This window comes from Rhinoraja longicauda, chromosome 12, assembly GCF_053455715.1.
Source record: "Rhinoraja longicauda isolate Sanriku21f chromosome 12, sRhiLon1.1, whole genome shotgun sequence".
Classification (NCBI taxonomy): Eukaryota; Metazoa; Chordata; class Chondrichthyes; order Rajiformes; family Arhynchobatidae; genus Rhinoraja; species Rhinoraja longicauda.
Window position 1 is genome coordinate 8799258 of NC_135964.1, and position 22803 is coordinate 8822060.

General features: G+C 44.6%; 1 protein-coding gene across 1 annotated transcript in view; it reads left to right on the forward strand.

The window, feature by feature from the left end:
- egfl6 (EGF-like-domain, multiple 6) overlaps positions 1–21172 on the forward strand; it is a 66340-nt gene extending 45168 nt beyond the window's left edge. The window contains exons 10-13 of the mRNA XM_078408974.1: positions 8410–8490; positions 10581–10676; positions 13138–13406; positions 19830–21172. Of these exons, the coding sequence (XP_078265100.1) occupies positions 8410–8490; positions 10581–10676; positions 13138–13406; positions 19830–19949 (566 nt within the window). The 3' untranslated portion in view covers positions 19950–21172. The remainder of the gene's footprint in view (positions 1–8409; positions 8491–10580; positions 10677–13137; positions 13407–19829) is intronic.
- The last annotated feature ends 1631 nt before the right edge of the window (positions 21173–22803 follow it).

Here is a 22803-nt window from a genome sequence, read left to right on the forward strand (position 1 = left end):
AACTAAACCAAACAGGAGAAAAAATATGTCAAGTCCTGTTGTCATAAGTGGATATTCGTGCCCGGGATTGATCGTGTGGAAGAGTTTCAAAATCTATCCAGGCCATTGGAGAAGTTAGATCAAGTTAATAAATCAAAGGAACATCGACAATGAAAATACAGGATTGTTTTACAAAACTATCTACTTCTTTAATGTCGTATCGAAACGTATAAGATTATTAAGCGGTTGGACACGTTAGAGGCAGGAAACATGTTCCCAATGTTGGGGGAGTCCAGAACAAGGGGCCACAGTTTAAGAATAAGGGGCAGGCCATTTAGAACGGAGATGAGGAAAAACTTTTTCAGTCAGATAGTTGTGAATCTGTGGAATTCTCTGCCTCAGAAGGCAGTGGAGGCCAATTCTCTGAATGCATTCAAGAGAGAGCTAGATAGAGCTCTTAAGAATAGCGGAGTCAGGGGGTATGGGGAGAAGGCAGGAACGGGGTACTGATTGAGAATGATCAGCCATGATCGCATTGAATGGCGGTGCTGGCTCGAAGGGCCGAATGGCCTCCTCCTGCACCTATTGTCTATTGTCTATTGTCTATTGTCTATTGTCTATTGTCTATTGTCTATAGTCTTAAGGGGAAAGAGGTTTGCCATCCTTCTGGCCTAATTATAAGTCCAGACCCAGCAATGTGGTTGACTGCCCTTAGTTCACTTCAGTTTAGAGATAGAAACATAGAAAATAAGTGCAGGAGGAGGCCATTCGGCCCTTCCAGCCAGCACTGCCATTCATTGTGATCATGGCTGATCGTCCCCAATCAATAACCTGTGCCTGCCTTCTCCCCATATCCCTCGATTCCACTAGCCCCTTCAGCCCACCGAGTCCCCACCAACCAATGATCGCTGCACATTAACACGAGCCTACATTACGGACAATTTACATTTACACCAAGCCAATTAGCCTACAAGCCTGTACTTATTTGGAGTGTGGGAGGAAACTGAAGATCTCGGAGAAAATCCAAGCAGGTCACGGGGAGAACGTACAAACTCCGTACAGACAAGCACCGGTAGCCAGGACCGAACCCGTGTCTCTGGTGCTGTAAGCGCTGTAAGGCAGCAACTCTACCGCTGTGCGACCGTGCCTAGAAATGGCCTGACAAGCTGATTGTTACAGGGGAAAAAAGTCCTGGCTCAGCTACTAATGTTCGCATGCCACGAACAAATAGCTCAGAGAAATATACCAGTCGAGCCCTTGATGCTTTGTACAATGAGGTCAAAGTACAAAATTAATGAAGAAAATAAATTGAATGTAAATAGAATAAAGTGCAAAAATATTAAGGCATAACATCATTTTTTAAAATTAATTGGCTCATTAAATAAAAGATGGAGCAATTAGTCTTGAACAGATTAAAGCTTTGATAGCAAATTTCGCACACTCAATTCAACACCACAGAATCCCATTTTGTCTTCTTTCTACCGATATTCCCCTCGTCCAATTATGTGGGACATGCAGGAAATGAACACTAATTACAGGCTGTAGTTATAAGTCACTCGTTCATTATTTCTTGGCGAGAGAGTATTATTGGATAATGTACAAATAGTGAAGTAGATTGACTTCTAATGGAGTGTGCACTCTGTTTTTTATTCTGTATGAATATTTATCTTCATATCCAAGCCCTCAATAGGAAGAAGTATGATGTTTATTTTGATGCGACTCATTCTTCACAAACCCATCACTAAAAAAAAACACGCAGTTGTTTCTTGAGTATTGGGAAAAAGGCCTTTCGTTCAGTCCAAACCCTCTCCGTACTTCTGCACTCCAAAGACGTACAGGTCTGTAGGTTAATTGGCTTGGTATAAATGTAAATTGTCCCTAGTGTGTGTAGGATAGTGTTAGTGAGCGGGGATTGCTGGTCAGTGCGGACTCGGTGGGCCTGTTTCCGCACTATCTCTAAACTAAACTAAAGTTGGCGGGTGGAAAAGGGACAAACTGATGTGCCCTCTTGCACGCCTCTCAGTGTTTAATGCAGACAATGGCTGGCTGTGCCTCATGTATTTTCATGGCAAAATGTCCAGTTAATATTACAGATCCTAACACAGGGCTCCATACGCCAAGGTGCTCATTGGAAAATGTAAGCTTGTCCGTGTACTTTAAGAGATTTTATCCAGGGAACAGTCGGACTGGTCGGAGAACAAGGAAGGGGGAGGGATGGAGGGAGAGGGAAAGCAGGGGTCACTTGAAGTTAGAGAAGTCAATATTCATACCGCTGGGGTGCCCAAGCAAAATATGAGGTGCTGTTCCTCCAATTTGCGCTGGGCCTCACTCTGACAGTGGAGGAGGCCCAGGACAGAAAGGTCAGTGTGGGAATGGGAGGGGAAGTGAAGGGGGACATTTTATGATTAGTCAATTAGATGAAAAGGAAATTCCAGACCACGCTGTTGTTTCAGCCCAGCTTTTTGGTTTGAGTTCCAGGAACATGAATTCATAAAGTTTATGCACTCACTGCAAGTTTAAATCAGGTCAACGAGATATTTTCCAGATTCTTTTCCTGCGCCACGCTTGCTGAAGCAGTCAGAAAAATGATCTGAAGGCAGCTGAAGTTTGGTTTGACGGGCCTGCGATTTCTGGCTGCTGTGGTGCAAATGGCATGTAAAAACTTTTATTTATTTGAGGAAAAATTGATTGCAGCATTTCCTCAAGGGGAATGCAACATTGCAGCTTCACTTTCTAGTCACGACAGAATTTACTGAATATCAGTTCAGTTAGGTCCGCCTAAACCTACTTGATCTCCCGGTTGCTCAACACTTTAACTCCCCCTCCCATTCCCACACTGACCTTTCTGTCCTGGGCCTCCTCCATTGTCAGAGTGAGGCCCAGCACAAATTAGAGGAACAGCACCCCATATTTTGCTTGGGTAGCTTGCACCCCAGCGGTATGAACATTGACTTCCCTAACTTCACGTAGCCCTTGCTTTCCCTCTCTCTCCACCCCCTCACCCTTTCCAGTTCTCCTACCAGTCTTACTGTCTCCGACTACATTTTATCTCTGTTCCGCCCACTCCCCTGACATCAGTCTGAAGAAGGGTGCCGGCCTGAAACGTCACCCATTCCTTCTCTCCAGTGATGCTGCCTGTCCCGCTGAGTTACTCCAGCATTTTGTGTCTACCATCAGTTCAGTTAAATTGTATTGGGTGGCTCGTCATTTACTGTGACATGAATTTTCACCTGAACTGGCAGAATCTCTGGGTTACCCATTTACCCAAAGATCAACACTCACAGCAATTCAACTTCCTAGCTCCCTTCCATTTGATGATGAATACACCTTCTTGTGGAGCTAAAAAAGTGTTTAAGGACAACCCATGAAGCCTAATTGTAGATAGAAACAATAAGCTGGAGTAACTCAGCAGGTCGGGCAGCATCTCTGGAGAAAAGGAATAGGTGGCTTTTCGGGTCGAGACTCTTCTTCAGACTGAGAGTCAGGGGAAAGGGAAACGAGATGTGTAGACGGTGATATAGAGAGATACAGAACAAATGAATGAAAGATATGCAAAAAAGTAACGATGATTAAGGATACAGGCCGTTGTTAGCTGTGGGCTAGGTGAAAACGAGTTACAGACAATGAGACTCAACAAGACGGCTTTGAAGCTGGTGCAATGACGGGTGGGGGAGGGATGGAGAGAGAGGGGATGCAAGGGTTACTTTAAGTTAGAGAAATCAATATTCATATCGCTGGGTTGTAAGCTGAGCAAGTGAAATATGAGATGCAGTTTCTCCAATTTGCTTTTGGCCTGACTCTGACAGTGGAGAGAGCTAGATAGAGCTCTTAAGGATAGCGGAGTCAGGGGGTATGGGGAGAAGGCAGGAACGGGGTACTGATTGAGAATGATCAGCCATGATCACATTGAATGGTGGTGCTGGCTCGAAGGGCCGAATGGCCTACTCCTGCACCTATTGTCTATTGTCTATGGAGGAGGCCCAGGACAGAAAGGTTAGTGTGGGAATGGAAGGGGGAATTGAGGTGTCTGGCAACCGTGAGATCAGGTAGGCCCAGGTGGACTTTTTGCAGTGAGAAGGTGCCAAAGAGGGAAGCGTACCAGATTGGTTGTGACATCTATGGTTTAAAGTAAGATTGTCAAAAATAAATTACTTCAACTTCTCTATCAGAGTGTGGAAGACCTTGAGGAAGAGCCGTGGTGCTCTTCCCTGTGTAATGGCTATCGTTTATCCCACAGTCAACATCATTACAAGAGCTTGTCCAGTCGTTGCCACATGGATACCTGTGAGACCACAGTGCAGGCAAATTGGCCGCTGTATTTAATAAAGTACAACACGACGACACTTGAAAATGCAGGCTTTCCTCAATTTGCAACAGTGATAAAATGTTAGACAACATTCTAGAAATCAAAAGCCTGAGGCAAAATGCATGATGGCCATTTGGGTACAGTGTTTTCCTCTGCATGGAAAATTGGTCATTTGTTATCATGAGAACTAGTTTTGTAAGCCATACAGTCTTCGAGACTAAGCATTGTAAAGCACAGAAACGGCCCCCTCTGCCCACTACAGTCAGACTGTTTGCCTGTCTACAATAATTATATAATATTTTAGATTTTTTAGATTTAGAGATACAGCACGGAAACAGGCCCTTCGGCCCACCGAGTCCGCGCCGCCCAGCGATCCCCGCATATTAACACTATCCTACACACACTAGGGACAATTTTTACATTTACCCAGTCAATTAACCTACATACCTGTACGTCTTTGGAGTGTGGGAGGAAACCGAAGATCTCGGAGAAAACCCACGCAGGTCACGGGGAGAACGTGCAAACTCTCCGTACAGACGGCGCCCGTAGTTAGGATCGAACCTGAGTCTCCGGCGCTGCATTCGCTGTAAGGCAGCAACTCTACCGCTGCGCCACCGTGCCACCCTATTGCCTGCGTCAGGGCTGTATCCTTCTATACCCTGCCAATATGTGTCTCTACAAATGTCTCTTAAATGCAGTCATTGTACCTGATTCCGCCCTCTCCTCTGGCAGTGCATTCCAAATATCAGCCGCTTAGCCAAAGACACATGCTCCAAAGAGTTGTTGGTGGAAATTCCACCGAAGAAAGCCGAAGCATTTTGCTATTTTGCGCAAGAGGATGAATACTAATCCTAATATTAATATTTAGTATATACTAATTAGTATATACTATGTCATCCCTGGAGAAAAGGAATAGATGACATTTTGAGTCGAGACCCTTCTTCAGACTGAGAGTCAGGGGAGAGGGAAACAAGAGATGTAAACGGTGATATAGAAAGATATAGAACAAATGAATGAAAGATACCGTATGCAAAAAAAGTATCAATGATAAATGGTAGCTGTGGGCTCAATGAGACTCAACAAGATGGCTTTGAAGTAGTACAACGGCTTGTGTGTGGGAGGGAGAGAGAGGGGATGCAAGTATATACTAGTAAATTAGTATATACCAATTAAAATAACAATATAGAATAATAATACTATTAATACTAATACTAATATTAATTTTAGCGAAAATTCCTAAATCGGATGTTGTCAAATTGCTGAAGTACTCCACCTCATTTGCCCATTAGCACTGTACTGCCTCCTGAGGTTCAAGCTGCCAGAGAGATTTGCATTATTTTGTATTTTAAGTTCTGCCTGCTAATTACTGATCGCCAACATGTGCCAAATCTCCACAATGACCTTGATTTCAGTTTGGCTGCACCATGACGCATTTTCTGTGAAGGATAAATTCTTCCAAGCTTCCAAAACACTTCACGAATATCCCAGCCCGTTGGCAACTTTGAAACTTGTGTTAACCAAGATTTTTTTTAACTGATTTATTGCTGCGAATTAAACGTTGGAAGAATACTCTTTAATAAATAATTTGGAGTCTGGAATTTTTCTTTAACGTAAGATCAACAGCCCCTGCTGGCAGATGTTTAGTAGCTGCAGGACATTTTCAGACTAAAGAACAACTAGGGGATCGTATGACAAAGAACTTGTTTCTGGGAATCATTAGCGACAGTGCGTTTGAAGTAAAGAAACAGTAGCACAAATGAATGCCCAGCAGCTAGAACTTTATCTCAGCAACTTAGCCTAAAGATTACATTCTCCCAAAACAGGAGGCTACAGGCCTGGGAATTCCATTATTTTTCACCTGAGCTCCAAACGAAGGAGGAGGGTATTCTGCTGGAGATTTCCCAGAGGTAATTGTCCTCCAAAGAGATCATAAGGTCATAAGGAATAGCAGTAGAATTAGGCCATTCGGCCCATTTAGTCTACTCCGCCATTCAATCATGGCTGATATACATCTCCCTCCTAACCCCATTCTCCTGCCTTCACCCCATAACCTCTGACACCCGTACTAATCAAGAATCTATCTATCGCTGCCTTAAAAATATCCAGACTGGTGGACAAGAGTGGGCTTACCTTGAGCAATTTAATACCAGCCTTACGATAATCATTGAAAATTGGACAAGGCGAAAACTGGAGGAATATTTTAAAAGGTTTGCAACTCACACCAGGCAAAAGCAGGAGCCAGATATGTACTCGGTCTAAAGAAGGATCCTCCTTTCACTGATTATACAAAACGTATAAATTAAACACCTCTAGAGAAAAGGAATAGGTGACGTTTCAGGACGTGATCCTTCCTCACCCGAAACGTTACCTATTCCTTTTCTCCAGAGATGCTGCCTGACTAGCTGAGTTACTCCAGCTTTTTGTGTCTATCTTCGGTTTCAATTAGCATCTGCAGTTCCTTCCTACACAGATATATACCAGCTGTGTACAAAGCATTACTTCTGGTTAAAGGAGCATTTACTTTGAGTGGTTTTGCCTCAAAATTGCTTCATAACTATAGTGTCAAGGGCAAAGGAACGTGGCTGGTGAAGTAACCAGAAGTAATATAAGAAAATAACTGCAGATGTCAACTTATTTACATAGGCAAAACCAAGCGCAGGCTCGGTGATCGCTTCGCTCAACACCTGCGCTCGGTCCGCATTGACCAACCTGATCTCCTGGTGGCTGAGCACTTCAACTCCCCCTCCCATTCCCAGTCTGACCTTTCTGTCATGGGCCTCCTCCAGTGCCATAGTGAGGCCCACCGGAAATTGGAGGAACAGCACCTCATATTTCGCCTGGGCAGCTTGCAGCCCAGTGGTATGAACATCGACTTCTCCAACTTTAGATAGTTCCTCTGTCCCTCTCTATCCCTCCCCCTTCCCAGATCTCCCTCTATCTTCCTGTCTCTACCTATATCCTTCCTTTGTCCCGCCCCCCTGACATCAGTCTGAAGAAGGGTCTCGACCGAAACGTCACCCATTCCTTCTCTCCTGAGATGCTGCCTGACCTGCTGAGTTACTCCAGCATTTTGTGAATAAAGACCTTCGATTTGTACCAGCATCTGCAGTTATGTTCTTATATTACTTCTGGTTACTTCACCAGCCACGTTCCATTTGCCCTTGACACTATAGTTCTGAAGCAATTTTGAGGCAAAACCACTCGAAGTGAATGCTCCTTTAAAATAAGCTGCAGGGAAACCATTGTCTTGTCACATTGTAAAACTTAACGTGTTTTCTGGTGCTTTTTTGAGTGGGACTATGCTTGTTATTAACATGTTTATCCAAAGGAAAAACTGTCGGAGTGCATTTTTAGCAGCTAAATCTTTAACTGGTTTGGAACAGTGTTCAATAATACCATTGGCAGTTGAATAATAAGTGACACCTTGCAACAATTTAATGGTTAGTGCAACAAAAATCTGACTTTTTAAGTGATATCCGTTTTCTTTTTGTATTCAGATATTTTAGAACAAAATTCACAAACGTTCATGAGGAATTGGAAATAGAAATAGAAATTTGAAATTTAAATTGGAATAGATTCAGAGATTAGTAATCCTTCATCATATAAATCGAATGATGTTGCCCAAATGAAGCCATGATCATGGTGAATGGCAGTGCTGGCTCGAAGGGCCGAGTGGCCTACTCTTGCACCTTTTGTCTATTGTCAAAACACAGCCCATCTCAAATGTAAATCATTGCTAAGATGCTGCTCAAATTCTCTGATTTTAATTCTAAAGGGGATAGGCCTAATATTGACAAAACCAGTGGTGTAGGCCAATGATTGAGATGGGTGGGTATTGAGCATGCTGAGTTGCCAGGGTAAACAGCTCCCACCTCTGTATGATATTCAATATTCATTTATAAGAATTTGTATACTTGTATTATCTAATATTATGTAGGTTAATTGGCTGGGCAAATGTAAAAATTGTCCCTAGTGGGTGTAGGATAGTGTTAATGTACGGGATCGCTGGGCGGCACGGACTTGGTGGGCCGAAAAGGCCTGTTTCCAGCTGTATATATATGATATGATATGATAATGCTGGATTATCTAATGTTATCTAATCTAACAAAAATGGTTTGTTTCAGTCCCCAAGCGCAATGAAGCCACAGTATTTAGTCCAGTGCTGGGCAAGAAGAAAATCATGGCACAAGATCCATTCAATGACGGTAATAAACAAATAAGCAGCTGAGCATCTGAAAACAGTTGGCTTTAGTATTGCAGCTTCTTGTCGGCATTCTTGTCAGGGCAGGGTTAGTGATGCTCGAAAGAGATATTTATCATAGTGTCCCAAACACATCAGATGGTGACTGCTGGTTATGTTGGTCTCTATTAAATGAAATCCCACTTTGAATTAAAAGCTTCAGCCTCTCTGTGTACATACGTGCTGGCTTAGTTTAGTTTAGTGATACATCATGGAAGAGTCCACGCCGACCATCAATCACCAATTCACATGAGGACAGACACAAAAAGCTGGAGTAACTCAGCGGGTCAGACAGCATCTTTGGCGAAAAGGAACAGGTGACGTTTCGGGTCGAGACCCTTCTTCAGACCCAGAACGTCACCTATTCCTTTTCTCCAGAGATGCTGTCTGACCTGCTGAGTTACTTCACCATTTGGGTCTATCTTGGTTTAAACCAGTATCTGCAGTTCGTTCCGACACCAATACACATGAGTTCGATGTCATGAGTTCTATTTCACATCCACTCACACACATTAGGGGCAATTTCACAAAGGCCAATTAACCTACAAACCTGCACATCTTTGGGATGTGGGAGGAAACCAGAGAATGGATAGAGGAGGTGGGGGTAGGGGGGGGGGGGGGGGGGAGGGTTAAGGAGGTGGTTTCAGTGTTAAGTGATGACGGACACAGGATACCACATGAAACACAGGCTTCAGTTAAATGGAACAGACACCAAATGAGTGTTTTGGTTTTCAGGCTGGTCCAACACTAAGCAATCAATTTTCATTGTTTTTTAGAGCAGGACACCACCAATATTTAATAGAAAATTGCATTCCTGAGCCTGTGTTTTAAAGGCTTGAAGATGTAGGGAAATAATGAATTCAGGGTAATCTTGGAATGGAATGAATTGGAAATTGGGACTGTTTAATGAACCTTCATGCCATCATGTAGGGGAGGGAAAGTCCACAGCATTGCCTCGAAGAAAATAGAAAGGTTCAAAGGAAAATAGACACAAAATGCTGGAGTAACTCAGGGGGACAGGCAGCATCTCTGGAGAGAGAGAATGGGTGGCATTTCGGGTCGAGACCCTCGACCTGAAACGTCACCTATTCCTTCTCTCCAGAGATGCTGCCTGTCCCGCTGAGTTACTCCAGCATTTTGTATCTATATTCGGTGTAAACCAGCGTCTGCAGTTCCTTCCTACAAACTTCAAAGGAATGCTGATTATCAAAGGAATGGCAAAATAGTGACCCTAAGTCTTGAAGGTTTTCAATTCAAGTCTGACTCAAGCACACATCTTTGGCGTGATTGTCCAGTCTGTTGTACTTCGTGGTCCGGTACCTGTTGTACCTTTGTTGAGACTCTGGACGGACCACAAGTACACGTGTGTAAAAGGTTATAATGCTGGAGCTCAACTCCAGGCTGTTTGTTCCGTGGCCACCTGGAACCAGAGTGGCCGCCTAATCACACCAATCACTTATATACACAGGCATACAAAGTAGTCCTTGTGACCAACAAAGTAGTCCTAGCAATATCACAACACAGTCCAAGACTGAAGGAGTTCTGTTAAAGCTGCTGGCTCCTGGGTGAACTATTAAACAGTCACAGGTGAATGTAAAAGATTTTGAGGAGCAAATGAATGATCTGATGTAACTAGCCAACCTTTATCTACTTGAGCACGAATGAGACAGAACATCTGGTTGCTAAAACAATGGTGTTCAAGGGAGGTTTTGATAATCGTAGTAATTCACTTTAAAAGTTTTTCTTTGATTGCAAACTGTTATACATGTATCCAAAGTCACTACATACTAGAAATATAAGTTAGGTTTTACAATTGCTGGGCATCTTTCAACAGTGGTGGAGATTTCCATTCAATGTTTCCATGTGGAAATGAGGGAAGAAATGTTTGGAATTTATATCTTGCGTTTTTGAATATGACAATTAAAAAATCCTCTTCACTGACATCAAAAGGATTTCAGTGGGAAAGCCTTTCTCTTCTCAAAATGGAAATATCAAATACATTAATGTATATCAGCTGGAATATATTAATAAGAAAGTCTCTGTGTTTCTCTTTAGATTTTTCTGTGGACTGCAATTTTAATCAAGGAGTTTGCGAATGGATACAGGACACAGAGGATGATTTTGACTGGAAAGTTGCTGATCTGCCTAATGGTGACTTTTTAATTAAGATGCATTTTAATGAAATGTGTTTGCTGAATTAAATTGCTGTTGCTTAATATTCACTGATGTTTACAGAAGCACAGAATGGTCACAGCATGGAAGGCCACATAATCTGTACCGGCCCTGCATAACGACAAGCAAGTCAGTCCCATTCTCCAGATCTCTCCTCAGGATCCTGCAAACTCTTTCCTCTCAAATAGGACTTTTGTTAGGCTACACTTGAGGTATTGCGTGCAGTTCTGGTCACCCCATTACAGGAAGGACGAGGACACTTTGGAATGGGTACAGAGGAGGCTTACCAGGAGAATGTGTGGATTAGGAGGTATAATATATTCCTTTATTCGTCCCACACCGGGGAAATTTACAGCAACACGAGAGCTTGGATAGACTTGGATTGTTTTCTTTGAGACATCAGTGGTTGCGGATAGACCTGGTAGAAGTATATAAACCTATGAGAGGCAGAGATAGGGACGATAGTAGAGAACATAACTTTAAGGTGAGAGGTGCAAAGTTTAGAGGAGATGTGCAGGCTAATGTTTTACACAGAGTCTGGTAAGGACCTGTATCATAAGGTCATAAAGTCATAGAAACAGAAACATAAAAAATAGGTGCAGGTGGAGGCCATTTGGCCCTTCGTGCCAGCACCGCCATTCATTGTGATCATGGCTGATCATCCACAATCAGTAACCTGTCCCTGCCTTCTCCCCATATCCCTTGATTCCACTAGCCCCTAGAGCTCTATCTAACTCTCTTTTAAATATATCCAGTGAATTGGCCTCCACTGCCTTCTACGGCAGAGAATTCCACAAATTCATAACTCTCTGGGTGAAAAAGTTTCTTCTCACCTCAGTTTTAAATGACCTCCCCTTTATTCTAAGACTGTGGACCCTGGTTCTGGACTCCCCCGACATTGGGAATATTTTTCCTGCATCTAGCTTGTCCAGTCCTTTTAAAACTCTTGTTTGTTTGTTTGTTTGTTTGTTCCGGAACTACAGCCAAAACAGTACACGATAGCGCAACAATTTTAGGCCCACCTTACTCACCATCGTCCCTGGTGCTAATGGAAGAAGTTTCATTGAAATTGGTGTTACATTTTTTAAGTTATTCACATTTTAAAGTTTAAATCTATCTCCTAGGGAGGGAGGGAGGGGGGATGGAGGGAGGGAGGGAGGGGAGTGGAGGGAGGGGGAGGATAAGGGGGGTTGAGGGGGATGGAGCGGGGGGAGGGGAAGGGCGGAGGGGAAGGTGGGAGGGGAAGGGAGGGGGTGGGGATGGGGGGTGGAGGAGGGAGGGGGAGGGAGGGAGGGGGGAGGGGAGGAGGAGAGGTGGGAGGGGGGAGGGAGGGGGAGGGAGGGAGGAGGGAGGGAGGGGGAGAGGGGGGAGAGGAGGGGGAGGGGGAGAGGGGAGGGGGGAGGAGGGGGAGGGGGAGAGGGAGAGGGAAGAGGGGTGGGAGAGGGGGGGAGGAGAGGGTGCTTATACGTCTCTATAAGATCCCCTCTCATCTAAACTCCAGTGAATACAAGCCCAGTCGTAAGGAATAGTAGTAGAATTAGGCCATTCAGCCCATCAAGTCTACTCCATCTTTCAATCATGGCCTATCTATCTCTCCCTCCTAACCCCATTCTCCTGCCTTCTCCCCATAACCCCTGACACCCATACTAATCAAGGATCTATTTATCTCTGTCTTAAATTTTTCCATTGACGTGGCCTCCACAGCCTTCTGTGGCAGAATTCATCAGATTCACCACCCTCTGACTAAAGAAATTCCTCCTAGTCCTGGACTCTCCCACTAGTGGAACCATCCTCCCCACAGTGACTCTATCCAAGCCTTTCACTATTCAGTACCAGTACATTTCAATGAGACCCCCCCCCCCCCCTCATTCTTCTAAACACCAGCGAGTACAGGCCCAGTGCCGACAAAGGTTCAACATAAGTTACTCCACTACCAATACACCATTATTCCATTCCAACTGGCCCATTAAAGCTGCATTCTGCACCATTACTGCTTCCACCAGCTGTGACACGTGTGGTCCCCATAACCTCTGACACGTGCACTAATCAAGATGGTGGTCGGGGCAGATACGATACTGGCATTGAAGAGATATGGATATGCTGGGACTGGAGAGATGTGCGTTATGTGCAGGCAAATAAAAGTTGATCTTTGCATCATGTTCGGCACAGAAATTGTGGGCCAAAGGGCAATGTTCCTGTGCTATACTGTTCAATGTACTAGTTCTAAATACTTAACCAACTCCGTATTGAGTGCCACAAATGAATTGGTCACCCTTGTTATCCATAGTCGTGTAATGCAAGCTGTCTACACTCTTGCAATCTTGAAAGCGGACTGAATGACGAACGGCAGCCTTCAGGTAGCATTCAAAAGATGCATGGAATTGTGGAAGACAGGCTAGTTTGATTCCGCAACACTGACATGTTACTTCCCACTCGCCAGGCCTCGGGCACTACATGGCAGTCCCAGCATTTGCCGGGCGTAAGAACGAGGTGGGCCATTTGAAACTTCTCGTCGGCGATCTCGTTCCGAAGAAGGATTTCTGTGTAACCTTTAAGTATCGGCTTGCGGGGGAGAAGATTGGAAATCTCCGGGTACTTTCCAATAACGGAGTTCCTTCGGTCTGGGAGAGGATCCGAGCCAAAGAGGAAGGCTGGAAAGTTGGACGCGTTACAATATCTGCTAAAAGCAGTTCTGAAACCCAGCAAAATGTGAGTGACGAAGCTGCTCACTACTTTAACAAAGCAAAGAGCATGAGCTTGTGATGGATGGCTTTAATGAGGCTGGGGAATAGGATTCCTGTCGTTTTGGTAAATACTTCTACATGGTATAAAAAGCCACAGGATTGTTACAGTCTAGGTCTTAACAAAAAAATTACCTGGAAAGTTGATGGGATTAAATTAAACACACGTGCAACTGAAGTTAATTATTGAAACATTTGCCATTTGACGCTCCCACATTGATTTTTTTTTAGATTTCGATTTTTTAGATTTAGAGATACAGCGCGGAAACAGGCCCTTCGGCCCACCGAGTCCGCGCCGCCCAGCGATCCCCGCACATTAACACTATCCTACACCCACTAGGGAGAATTTTTACATTCACCCATTCAATTAACTTACATACCTGTACGTCTTTGAAGTGTGGGAGGAAACCGAAGATCTCGGAGAAAACCCACGCAGGTCACGGGGAGAACGTACAAACTCCGTAGACAGCGCCCGTAGTCAGGATCGAACCTGAGTCTCCGGCGCTGCATTCGCTGTAAGGCAGCAACTCTACCGCTGCGCCACCGTGCCGCCCTGTACATTGTGAACTCCATGCATGTTTCCCACACAGCCACGTGTCAGTATTTCTCTTCGATATTGAGATTAATTTGCTATATTTTGGAAATTAAATTGAAGAAGATTTTATTCCTTTATCTTGATCAATTGTATTGCAAAGTTCAATGGTAAACACAAGAAAAATGTTTAATACAATTTCCTCAAACCTAAAAAAGGTATGATATTGGTGACATAGGCAACCATGTATTTTACTCATGCTTCAGGATCATTGTCAATTTTGTTACATTGATCAAATTCATGGTAATTTCAAATAATATAGGCATTTTCATTATCAGACGACTGATAAAACCACAAGCTTACATGGTTTTGACTGCCGAGCTGTTAATTCTTGTATTTGTAGTTTTGTATTAATTTCTGTTGTAATTCAGATCATAGAGAAAGCAGTTGTATAATCACAGCGCCTCATATTTCGCTAGGGCAGCTTACATCCCAGTGGTATTAATATTGATTTCTCTAACTTCAAGTAACCCTTACTTTCTCTTGGAGGTATTTATTCACAAAATGCTGGAGTAACTCAGCAGGTCAGGCAGCATCTCAGGAGAGAAGGAATGGGGGACGTTTCGGGTCAAGACCCTTCTCCAGACTCTCTCTCTCTCTGTCCCTCCCTCACCCTAGTTCTCCAACTAGTTTCACAGTCCTCCTGATTAGATTTTACTGATTGTGTGCCTCGTTATCACCTTCCCCCTCAGCTGACAATGAACCATTCTACATTTCCTTGATCAACGTCTGCTTTGATCTGCCATTTTTACACATCACCCTTCCACATCTCACGTCTCCCTCTCCCCTGACTCTCAGTCTGAAGAAGGGTCTCGACCCAAATCATCACTCATTCCTTCTCTCCAGAGATGCTGCCTGTGCTGCTGAGTTACTCCAGCATTTTGTGTTTATCTATAGAATCATAGAGTCATACAGTATTGGAACAGGCCCCTTGTCCATTATGACGAAGATGACCATGTACACACTTCCCATTTGCCCACTTTTGACCCATATCCCTCTAAACCGTTCCTATCCATGTACCTGTCCAAATGTTGTTACTGTAACTACCTCAACTACCTTCTCTGGCAGCTCATTCTATATATGTACCAGCCTCTGTTTGAAAAAGGTGCCCCACAGGGCTATAAATTTGTTTCCTCTGACCTTAAACCTATGCCTTCTAGTTCTTGATTCCCTTCACTCTATCTGTGCCCTACACGGTGTTATACGGTGGCTTAGGGCCTTATAGCGCCAGAGAACCGCATGTGATCCTGACTACGGGTGCTGTCTGTACAGAGTTTCTACGTGCTCCCTGTGACCTGCGTGGGTTTTCTCCGAGATCATCTGTTTCCTCCCATACTCCAAAGACGTACAGGTTTGTAGGTTAATTGGCTTGGTATAAATGCATAAATGTAAAGGAGTTGGAAAGAACTGCAGATGCTGGTTTAAATCGAAGATAGACACAAAATGCTGGAGTAACTCAGCGGGACAGGCAGCATCTCTGGAGAGAAGGAATGGGTGACGTTTCGGGTCGAGACCCTTCTTCAGATGTAAAATGGTCTCTAGTGTGTGTAGGGTAGTGTTAATGTGCAGGGATCGCTGATCCCTGTGGATTCGGTGGGCCGAAGGGCCAGTTTCCGCGCTGTGTCTCTGAACTAAACTAAAGTTCGATCACCTGAATGGTGACCGATTGGGAGAAGGGGAGATGCAACGTGACCTGGGTGTCATGGTGCACCAGTCATTGAAAGCAAGCATGCAGGTGCAGCAGGCAGTGAAGAAAGCGAATGGTATGTTGGCATTCATAGCAAGAGGATTTGAGTTTAGGAGCAGGGAGGTTCTGCTGCAGTTGTACAGGGCCTTGGTGAGACCGCACCTGGAGTATTGTGTGCAGTTTTGGTCTCCTAACCTGAGGAAAGACGTTCTTGCCTTAGAGGGAGTTACATATGAGGAAAGACTAGATAGACTGGGCTTGTACTCGCTGGAATTTAGAAGACTGAGGGGGGATCTTATAGAAACATATAAAATTCTTAAGGGGTTGGAGAGGCTAGATGCGGGAAGATTGTTCCCATTGTTGGGGGAGTCCAGAACCAGGGGTCACAGCTTAAGGATAAGGGGGAAGTGTTTTAGGACCGAGATGAGAAAACATTTCTTCACACAGAGTGGTGAGTCTGTGGAATTCTCTGCCACAGAAGGTAGTTGAGGCCAGTTCATTGGCTATATTTAAGAGGGAGTTAGATGTGGCCCTTTTTGCTAAAGGGATCAGGGGGTATGGAGAGAAGGCAGGTACAGGCTACTGAGCTGAATGATCAGCCATGATCATATTGAATGGCGGTGCAGGCTCGAAGGGCCGAATGGCCTACTCCTGCACCTATTTTCTATGTTTCTATGTTTCTAATCTGTGCCCCACATGATGTTATACACTTTCACTGAGAGGTCGTGCAGATCCCTCATTGTGTGGTTCTACAATAGAGGGTACTCAAATAGCTCAGCACGCCAGAAATTGAGTTATCATTTCATCAGAACGGGAAGAATTTGTATGTGAAACACAATATCAAATGCAGAAAAAAAACAAGAATTAAGGGAAGATTTTTCTCTCTCTACATCGTTGAACTTGCATAATCCCTAAACATCTATATACTAAAACTCTCGTTTGTTTGTTCCTGAACTACAGCCAAAACAGTACATGATCGTGCAACAATTTTAGGCCCACCTTACTCACCGTCGCACCTTTGGTGCTAATGGAAGAGGTTTCATTGAAATCGGTTATATTTTTTAAGTTATTCACATTTTAAAGTTTATCGGAGGGGGGGGGGGGGGGTGGAGGAGGGAGGGAGATGGGAGGGAGGGATAAGGGGGGTTGAGGGGGATGGAGTGGGGGGAGGGGGAGTCCTGGAGGGGGGAAGGGGGGAGGGGAAGGGGGAGGAGAGGGGGGGAGGAGAGGAGGGGAGGGAGAGAGGAGGGGGGGGAGGAGAGAGGAGGAGGGGGGGAGGAGAGGGTGCTGCATCAATGCAGGAGATGTTTGGGCCCAACAGGTCCACTTGGTCTAGTTCTATTTAAAGATCCTTGGCCTGAAACATTAACTCTGTTTCTCTCTCCATAGAACTTGGCCTGAAATATTAACTCTGTTTCCCTCTCCATAGATACTGTCTGATGTTCCGATTATTTTCAACATTTTCTCGTGTCATTTCAGATTTCCAGCATCTACAGTTTTCCTTATTTATTCACAAAATGCTGGAGTAACTTAGCAGGTCAGGCAGCATCTCAGGAGAGAAGGAATGGGTGATGTTTCGGGTCGAGACCCTTCTTCAGACAGTTTTCCTTATATCTATTGTCAGGTTCTAATCGAACTTGGGTCTGCCAGGGCAGTACTGTTTGTGGATTTTGGGAAGGAGATGGAAAAAGGCAGTGCGGGGGTTGGGGAATGATAAGGTTGCAGGCTGTGGAGGGAGATCGCCAGAGATGGTGAGATTGGAGACTGTCTGGGAGATGATACCTGGTGTTTGTCTATGGGGTCATGGTCAAGGGGTAGGTACGAGGACTTGTCCGAGAGTTGTCGCCTGGCCTCAGCACGGTAGAGGTCAGCCCGCCTGACGACAACAGCATCTCCCTTGTCGACGGGTTTGATAATAATGACATCCAGAGGGGTTGAGATTGGAGTGGGGAAGGAGAAATTAGGAGCTTGTTCCTGAATTTCACCCTGTAGCTGTACTTGATCTTGGCATGCAGACCATGAAGTAAAATTCTGGTTTTACTTTCTATAATCAATGGGTATATACTGAGCCGAACCCTGCACTTTTGGCATGGGGGGGCTGCCGAGAGAACAAAGGGGACCCGGCATGAGGGGACCGCCGAGAATAAAGAGGGACCATTGGGGACTAAATGGAATAGAAACATAGAAAAATGGTTCTGGAGTTGGCCATTCGGCCCTTCGAGCCTGCACCGCCATTCAATATGATCATGGCTGATCATCCAACTCAGTATCCTGTACCAGCCTTCTCTCCATACACCCTGATCCCTTTAGCCACAAGGGCCACATTTAACTCCCTCTTAAATATAGCCAATGAACTGGCCTCAACTACCTTCTGTGGTAGAGAATTCCACAGATTCACCACTCTCTGTGTGAAAAAAAACATTCTCATCTCGGTCCTAAAAGACTCCCCCCTTATCCTTAAACTGCGACCCCTTGTTCTGGACTTCCCCAACACCGGGAACAATCTTCCTGCATCTAGCCTGTCCAACCCCTTAAGAATTTTGTAAGTTTCTATAAGATCCCCCCTCAATCTTCTAAATTCCAGCGAGTACAAGCTGAGTCTATCCAGTCTTTCTTCATATGAAAGTCCTGCCATCCCAGGAATCAATCTGGTGAACTTTCTCTGTACTTCAGCCTAAAGTAGGGACAGGTTATTATAAACAATCTTCCATATGTTGGCATTGCTGGCTAAACCAACATTCATTGCCCACTCTAGCTTCACCAGTGAGGTGGTTCTGGGTGATTTATGAATGACAGCAACCAGTTTAGTTTAGTTTAGAGATTCAGGGCGGGAACAGGCCCTTCGGCCCACCGACTCCGCGCTAACCAGCGATCCCCACACACTATCCGAGACACACGAGGGAAAATTGACATTTACTGAAGCCAATTAACCTACAAACCCGTGCGTCTTTGGGGTGTGGGCGGAAACCAGAGCACCCGGAGAAAATCCACGCAGGTCACAGAGAGAACGTACAAACTGCGTACAGACAGCACCCGTAGTCAGGATCGAATCCGGGTCTTTGGCGCTGTAAGGCAGCAGCTCTACCCCTGCACCACTGTGTCGCCAATGTGCCGTCCAATCACCTGTGTTGGTCACAGTTCCGTACCGCTTAAGGGCTTGCGCAAGGACATCACTGAGCCAGTTGTTATTATATTCATTTTTAGCATTATTTTCAGCATTATTTTCAGTATTTTTTTTAAATCTCCATTTAAGTTCTGGAAGGTTGTAATAAGATTTGAATTCACATTTCTCTGATCATAAACCCAGCTTGGGACGCCTTTGTCTGCAGTACTAATTTAACCAGGCGGTTCGGGTGGTTGTTTAGAGAATGGAAACAGATGGAACACCTTTTTCGTCACTGCACTACTAGAACCCAAGAAGGGTCTGAAGAAGGGTCTCGACCCGAAACGTCGAGTCTGAAGAAGGGTCTCGACCCGAAACGTCACCCATTCCTTCTCTCCTGAGATGCTGCCTGACCTGCTGAGTTACTCCAGCATTTTGTGAATAAATACCTTCGATTTGTACCAGCATCTGCAGTTATTTTCGTACACTAGAATCCAAGAATGACTGGAACAATAGCAAAAGAGAGAGATAAAAATAACTGAAGACTTCCGAGCTAGTTCAGTTCAGTTTAGTTTCTTGTCCCGTGTACCTAGCGAGGTACAGTGATAAGCTTTTGTTGCGTGCTATCCAGTCAGTGGAAAGACAATACATGATTACAAAACAAACAGCAACAGCATTGAAAATAAATAAATCATCCGATTTATACAGATGGGAATTTAATAGTAGCATTAGTTCATAAGCTCATAAGTAATAGGAGCAGAATTAGGCCATTTGGCCCATCAAGTCTACTCCGCCATTCAATCATGGCTGATCTATCTCTCCCTCCTACCCCTATTCTCCTGCCTTCTCCCCATGACCCTCGACACCCGAACTAATCAAGAATCTATCTACCTCTGCTTTAAAAATATCCATTGACTTGGCCTCCACAGCCTTCTGGGGCAGTTTAAAGGAATATTTTATTCGTCATTCATGTTGTGCTTTATAATTTCTTCTTTTAATTACGTTGTAGATTGTCTTTGAAGCAAAGCGAGGAAAGGGCGACGTTGGTGAAATTGGACTGGATAATGTCATTCTGACGTCCGGGCCCTGCAGAGAATGGACCTCAGAGAATGATGACCGAGAGACATGAGTTGCATCTGAAGGTTCCCAGGTTCTTGGGTCTACAAACACGAGAGAGCACCTCAAATGACTTCCAAAAAGGTTGTTCGCCAGCATGTAACGCTGAGACATTTTTGCAATAAGGCACTCTCACCCTGACGCCAACTTTTATTTGGCAGTGCAGGATTCCTACACTCAAGATTGTAGTATTAACTATTATCAGCATCGTATTATGTCCCCTTACTGTACAATTGCAAAGGTGCTGTGTATGTCAGTTGTGCTCTCCCTCAGTCATCATAAGGTCATAAATGATAGGAGCCATGAAGTCTACTCGCCCATTCAATCATGGCTGATCTATCATTCCCTCTCAACCCCATTCTCCTGCCTTCTCCCCATAACCCCTGACACACGCACTAATCAAGTAAATGTCAATCTCCAATTATTTGGCCTCCACAGCCGTTTATGGCAATTAATTCTGCAGATTCACCACCGTCTGACTAAAGAAATTCCTCCTCATCTCATTTCTAAAGGTACGTCCTTTCATTCTGAGTCTATGCCCTCTGGTTCTAGATTCACCCACAAGTGGAAACATCCTCTCCTAGTCCACTCTATCCAGGCCTTTCACTATGCGGTACGTTTCAATGAGGTCCCCCCTCATCCTTCTAAACTCCAGCGAGCACAGGCCCAGTGCCGACAAACGCTCATCGTATGTTAACCCACTCATCCCTGAGATCATTCGCGTAAACCTCCTCTGGTCAGTCTGAAGAGGGGTCTCGACCCGAAACGTCATCCATTCCTTCTCTCCAGAGATGCTGCCTGACCCGCTGAGTTACTCCAGCATTTTGTGTCTGTCTTCGATTTAAACCAGCATCTGCTGTCTTTTTTCCTACTAACCTCCTCTGGACCCTCTCCAATGCCAGTACACCCTTCCTCGGATATGGGGCCCAAAACTGCTCATAATACTCCAAATGTGGTCTGACCAGTGCCTAATAAAGCCTCAGCATTACTTCCCTGTTTTTATATTCTAGTTCTCTCGAAATAAATGCTGACATTGCATTTGCCTTTCTAGCTACCAATTCAACTTACAAATTAACCCTTTGGGAACCCTGCACCAGCACTCCCAAGTCCCTTTGCACTTCCAATTTCTGAATCCTCTCCCCGTTTAGAAAATTGTCTATGCCTGAACGATCTATATAACTAAAGTGTTCTGCACCAATGCTGAAATGTGATATCAATATTTTGTATTATTTCTTGTGTATTTTGTACAACATTTTGCAATAAATATTGCCCTTTATAGATAACAATCCTTTTCTGAGGTTTCTTTATAAATAGCATTTCACAGACCAAAGTCCCAAACTGTAGCTCTTCTACTCACTTAAGTTGGGAGGGCATTCTAAGCCAATCTGTTCAGTCAAAACTGGTCTATCTTCAGAAGGAAGGAGAAGGAAACGGATCTGTTGTGTAGGAACGAACTGCAGATGCTGGTTTAAACCGAAGATAGACACAAAATGCTGGAGTAACTCAGCATCTCTGGAGAGAAGGAATGGGTGACGTTAGAGGCCAAAATCTTTCTTCAAACTCATAAGACGGATAAGTTGTTGTTTAGTCTTGCTGAATGGTGCAACTAGATAGATGGTGGGATGGGGGGAAATTACCATTGTCATTAATGTATCTCCCTTGCATATGACGTGCACAGCCTAAAGTTGTAGATCAAGGGTAGACATCCAGGCCAGGGCAGCATCAGGTGCTGGGTGGATGGCCTTGATGCCACCAGGGAAAAGCCTCAGTGAGCCGTCATTCACGATGTGTGGGATGGTGTGGTCTGGATATCCGCAGTCACATGCAGGGCTGTCTGTCTGTCACCCCCCACTTGTGCAGGTGATGGGCTGTTCTTGCATGGAGGGTGCGGATCCTGTTCAGGGTCAGCCATTGCTTGCGATGGAGGTCAGATCCCGGTGGTTTCACTGTGGGGCCTGTGATGACCTCTCCATTGTTGGTGTTGGCATCTTTCCAGGCTCTGCACCACTCAGTCTTGTGGTCAGTCTTCCAGGGATTTGGCTGAAGACCAGAAGGGTGTGTGGGACTTCAGGCGCACGCTGGGCAGATTGTTCAAGTCAGCGTGGATGGGAAGGTCATTAATGTATAAACTGGTATCAATTGAGCCAATGAGCAAAACTGCGGCCAATGAATTTCATAAAGCCAAGTATGAAATCATCTACTTTGGATCCAAAATAATAAAAATGAATATTTTCTCAATAGTTTAGTTTAATTTCGTTTAGTTTATTATTGTCATGTGCATGAAGGTACGGTGAAAAGCCTTTGTTTGCGTGCTATCCAGTCAAGGAAAAGACTAAACATGAATGCAATTAAGCCGTAACTTAGCGGGCCAGGTGGCAACTCTGGAGGAATGGACTAGATGACATTTTGGGTCGAGCCCCATCTTCAGACAGGTACGGATCATTAGTAGTTATAAAGTGATGTGGAAGCAGTTGCCATTATTTCAAGCTTCAGAATATCTGTTCTAATGTACAATGCAAACAGACAGGCTGTTGTTCCTGCCTGCATTGGCCGAATGTAAAGCAATGGAGTATGTTAGTCGACACAAGGAACAGGTGATGTTGGAAGCTTGAGCAAAAAATACAAAGTGCTGGAGTAACTCAGCTGGTCAGACAGCATCTCAGGAGAACATGGATAGGCTACATTTCGGATCAGGACCCGACCTCAGATCAATTGTAGTAGGGGGAGAAACCTGGAGGAGCTGGTAGCTCTGGAATAGGGGATGTGAAATTGGTCGATATCAAAGCAGGAAACTTCAACTTAAGTTAATTCCCACCATTGTGATAGAGATGAAGGGAGTTTCCAGACCAGATGTACTTGGCAAACAC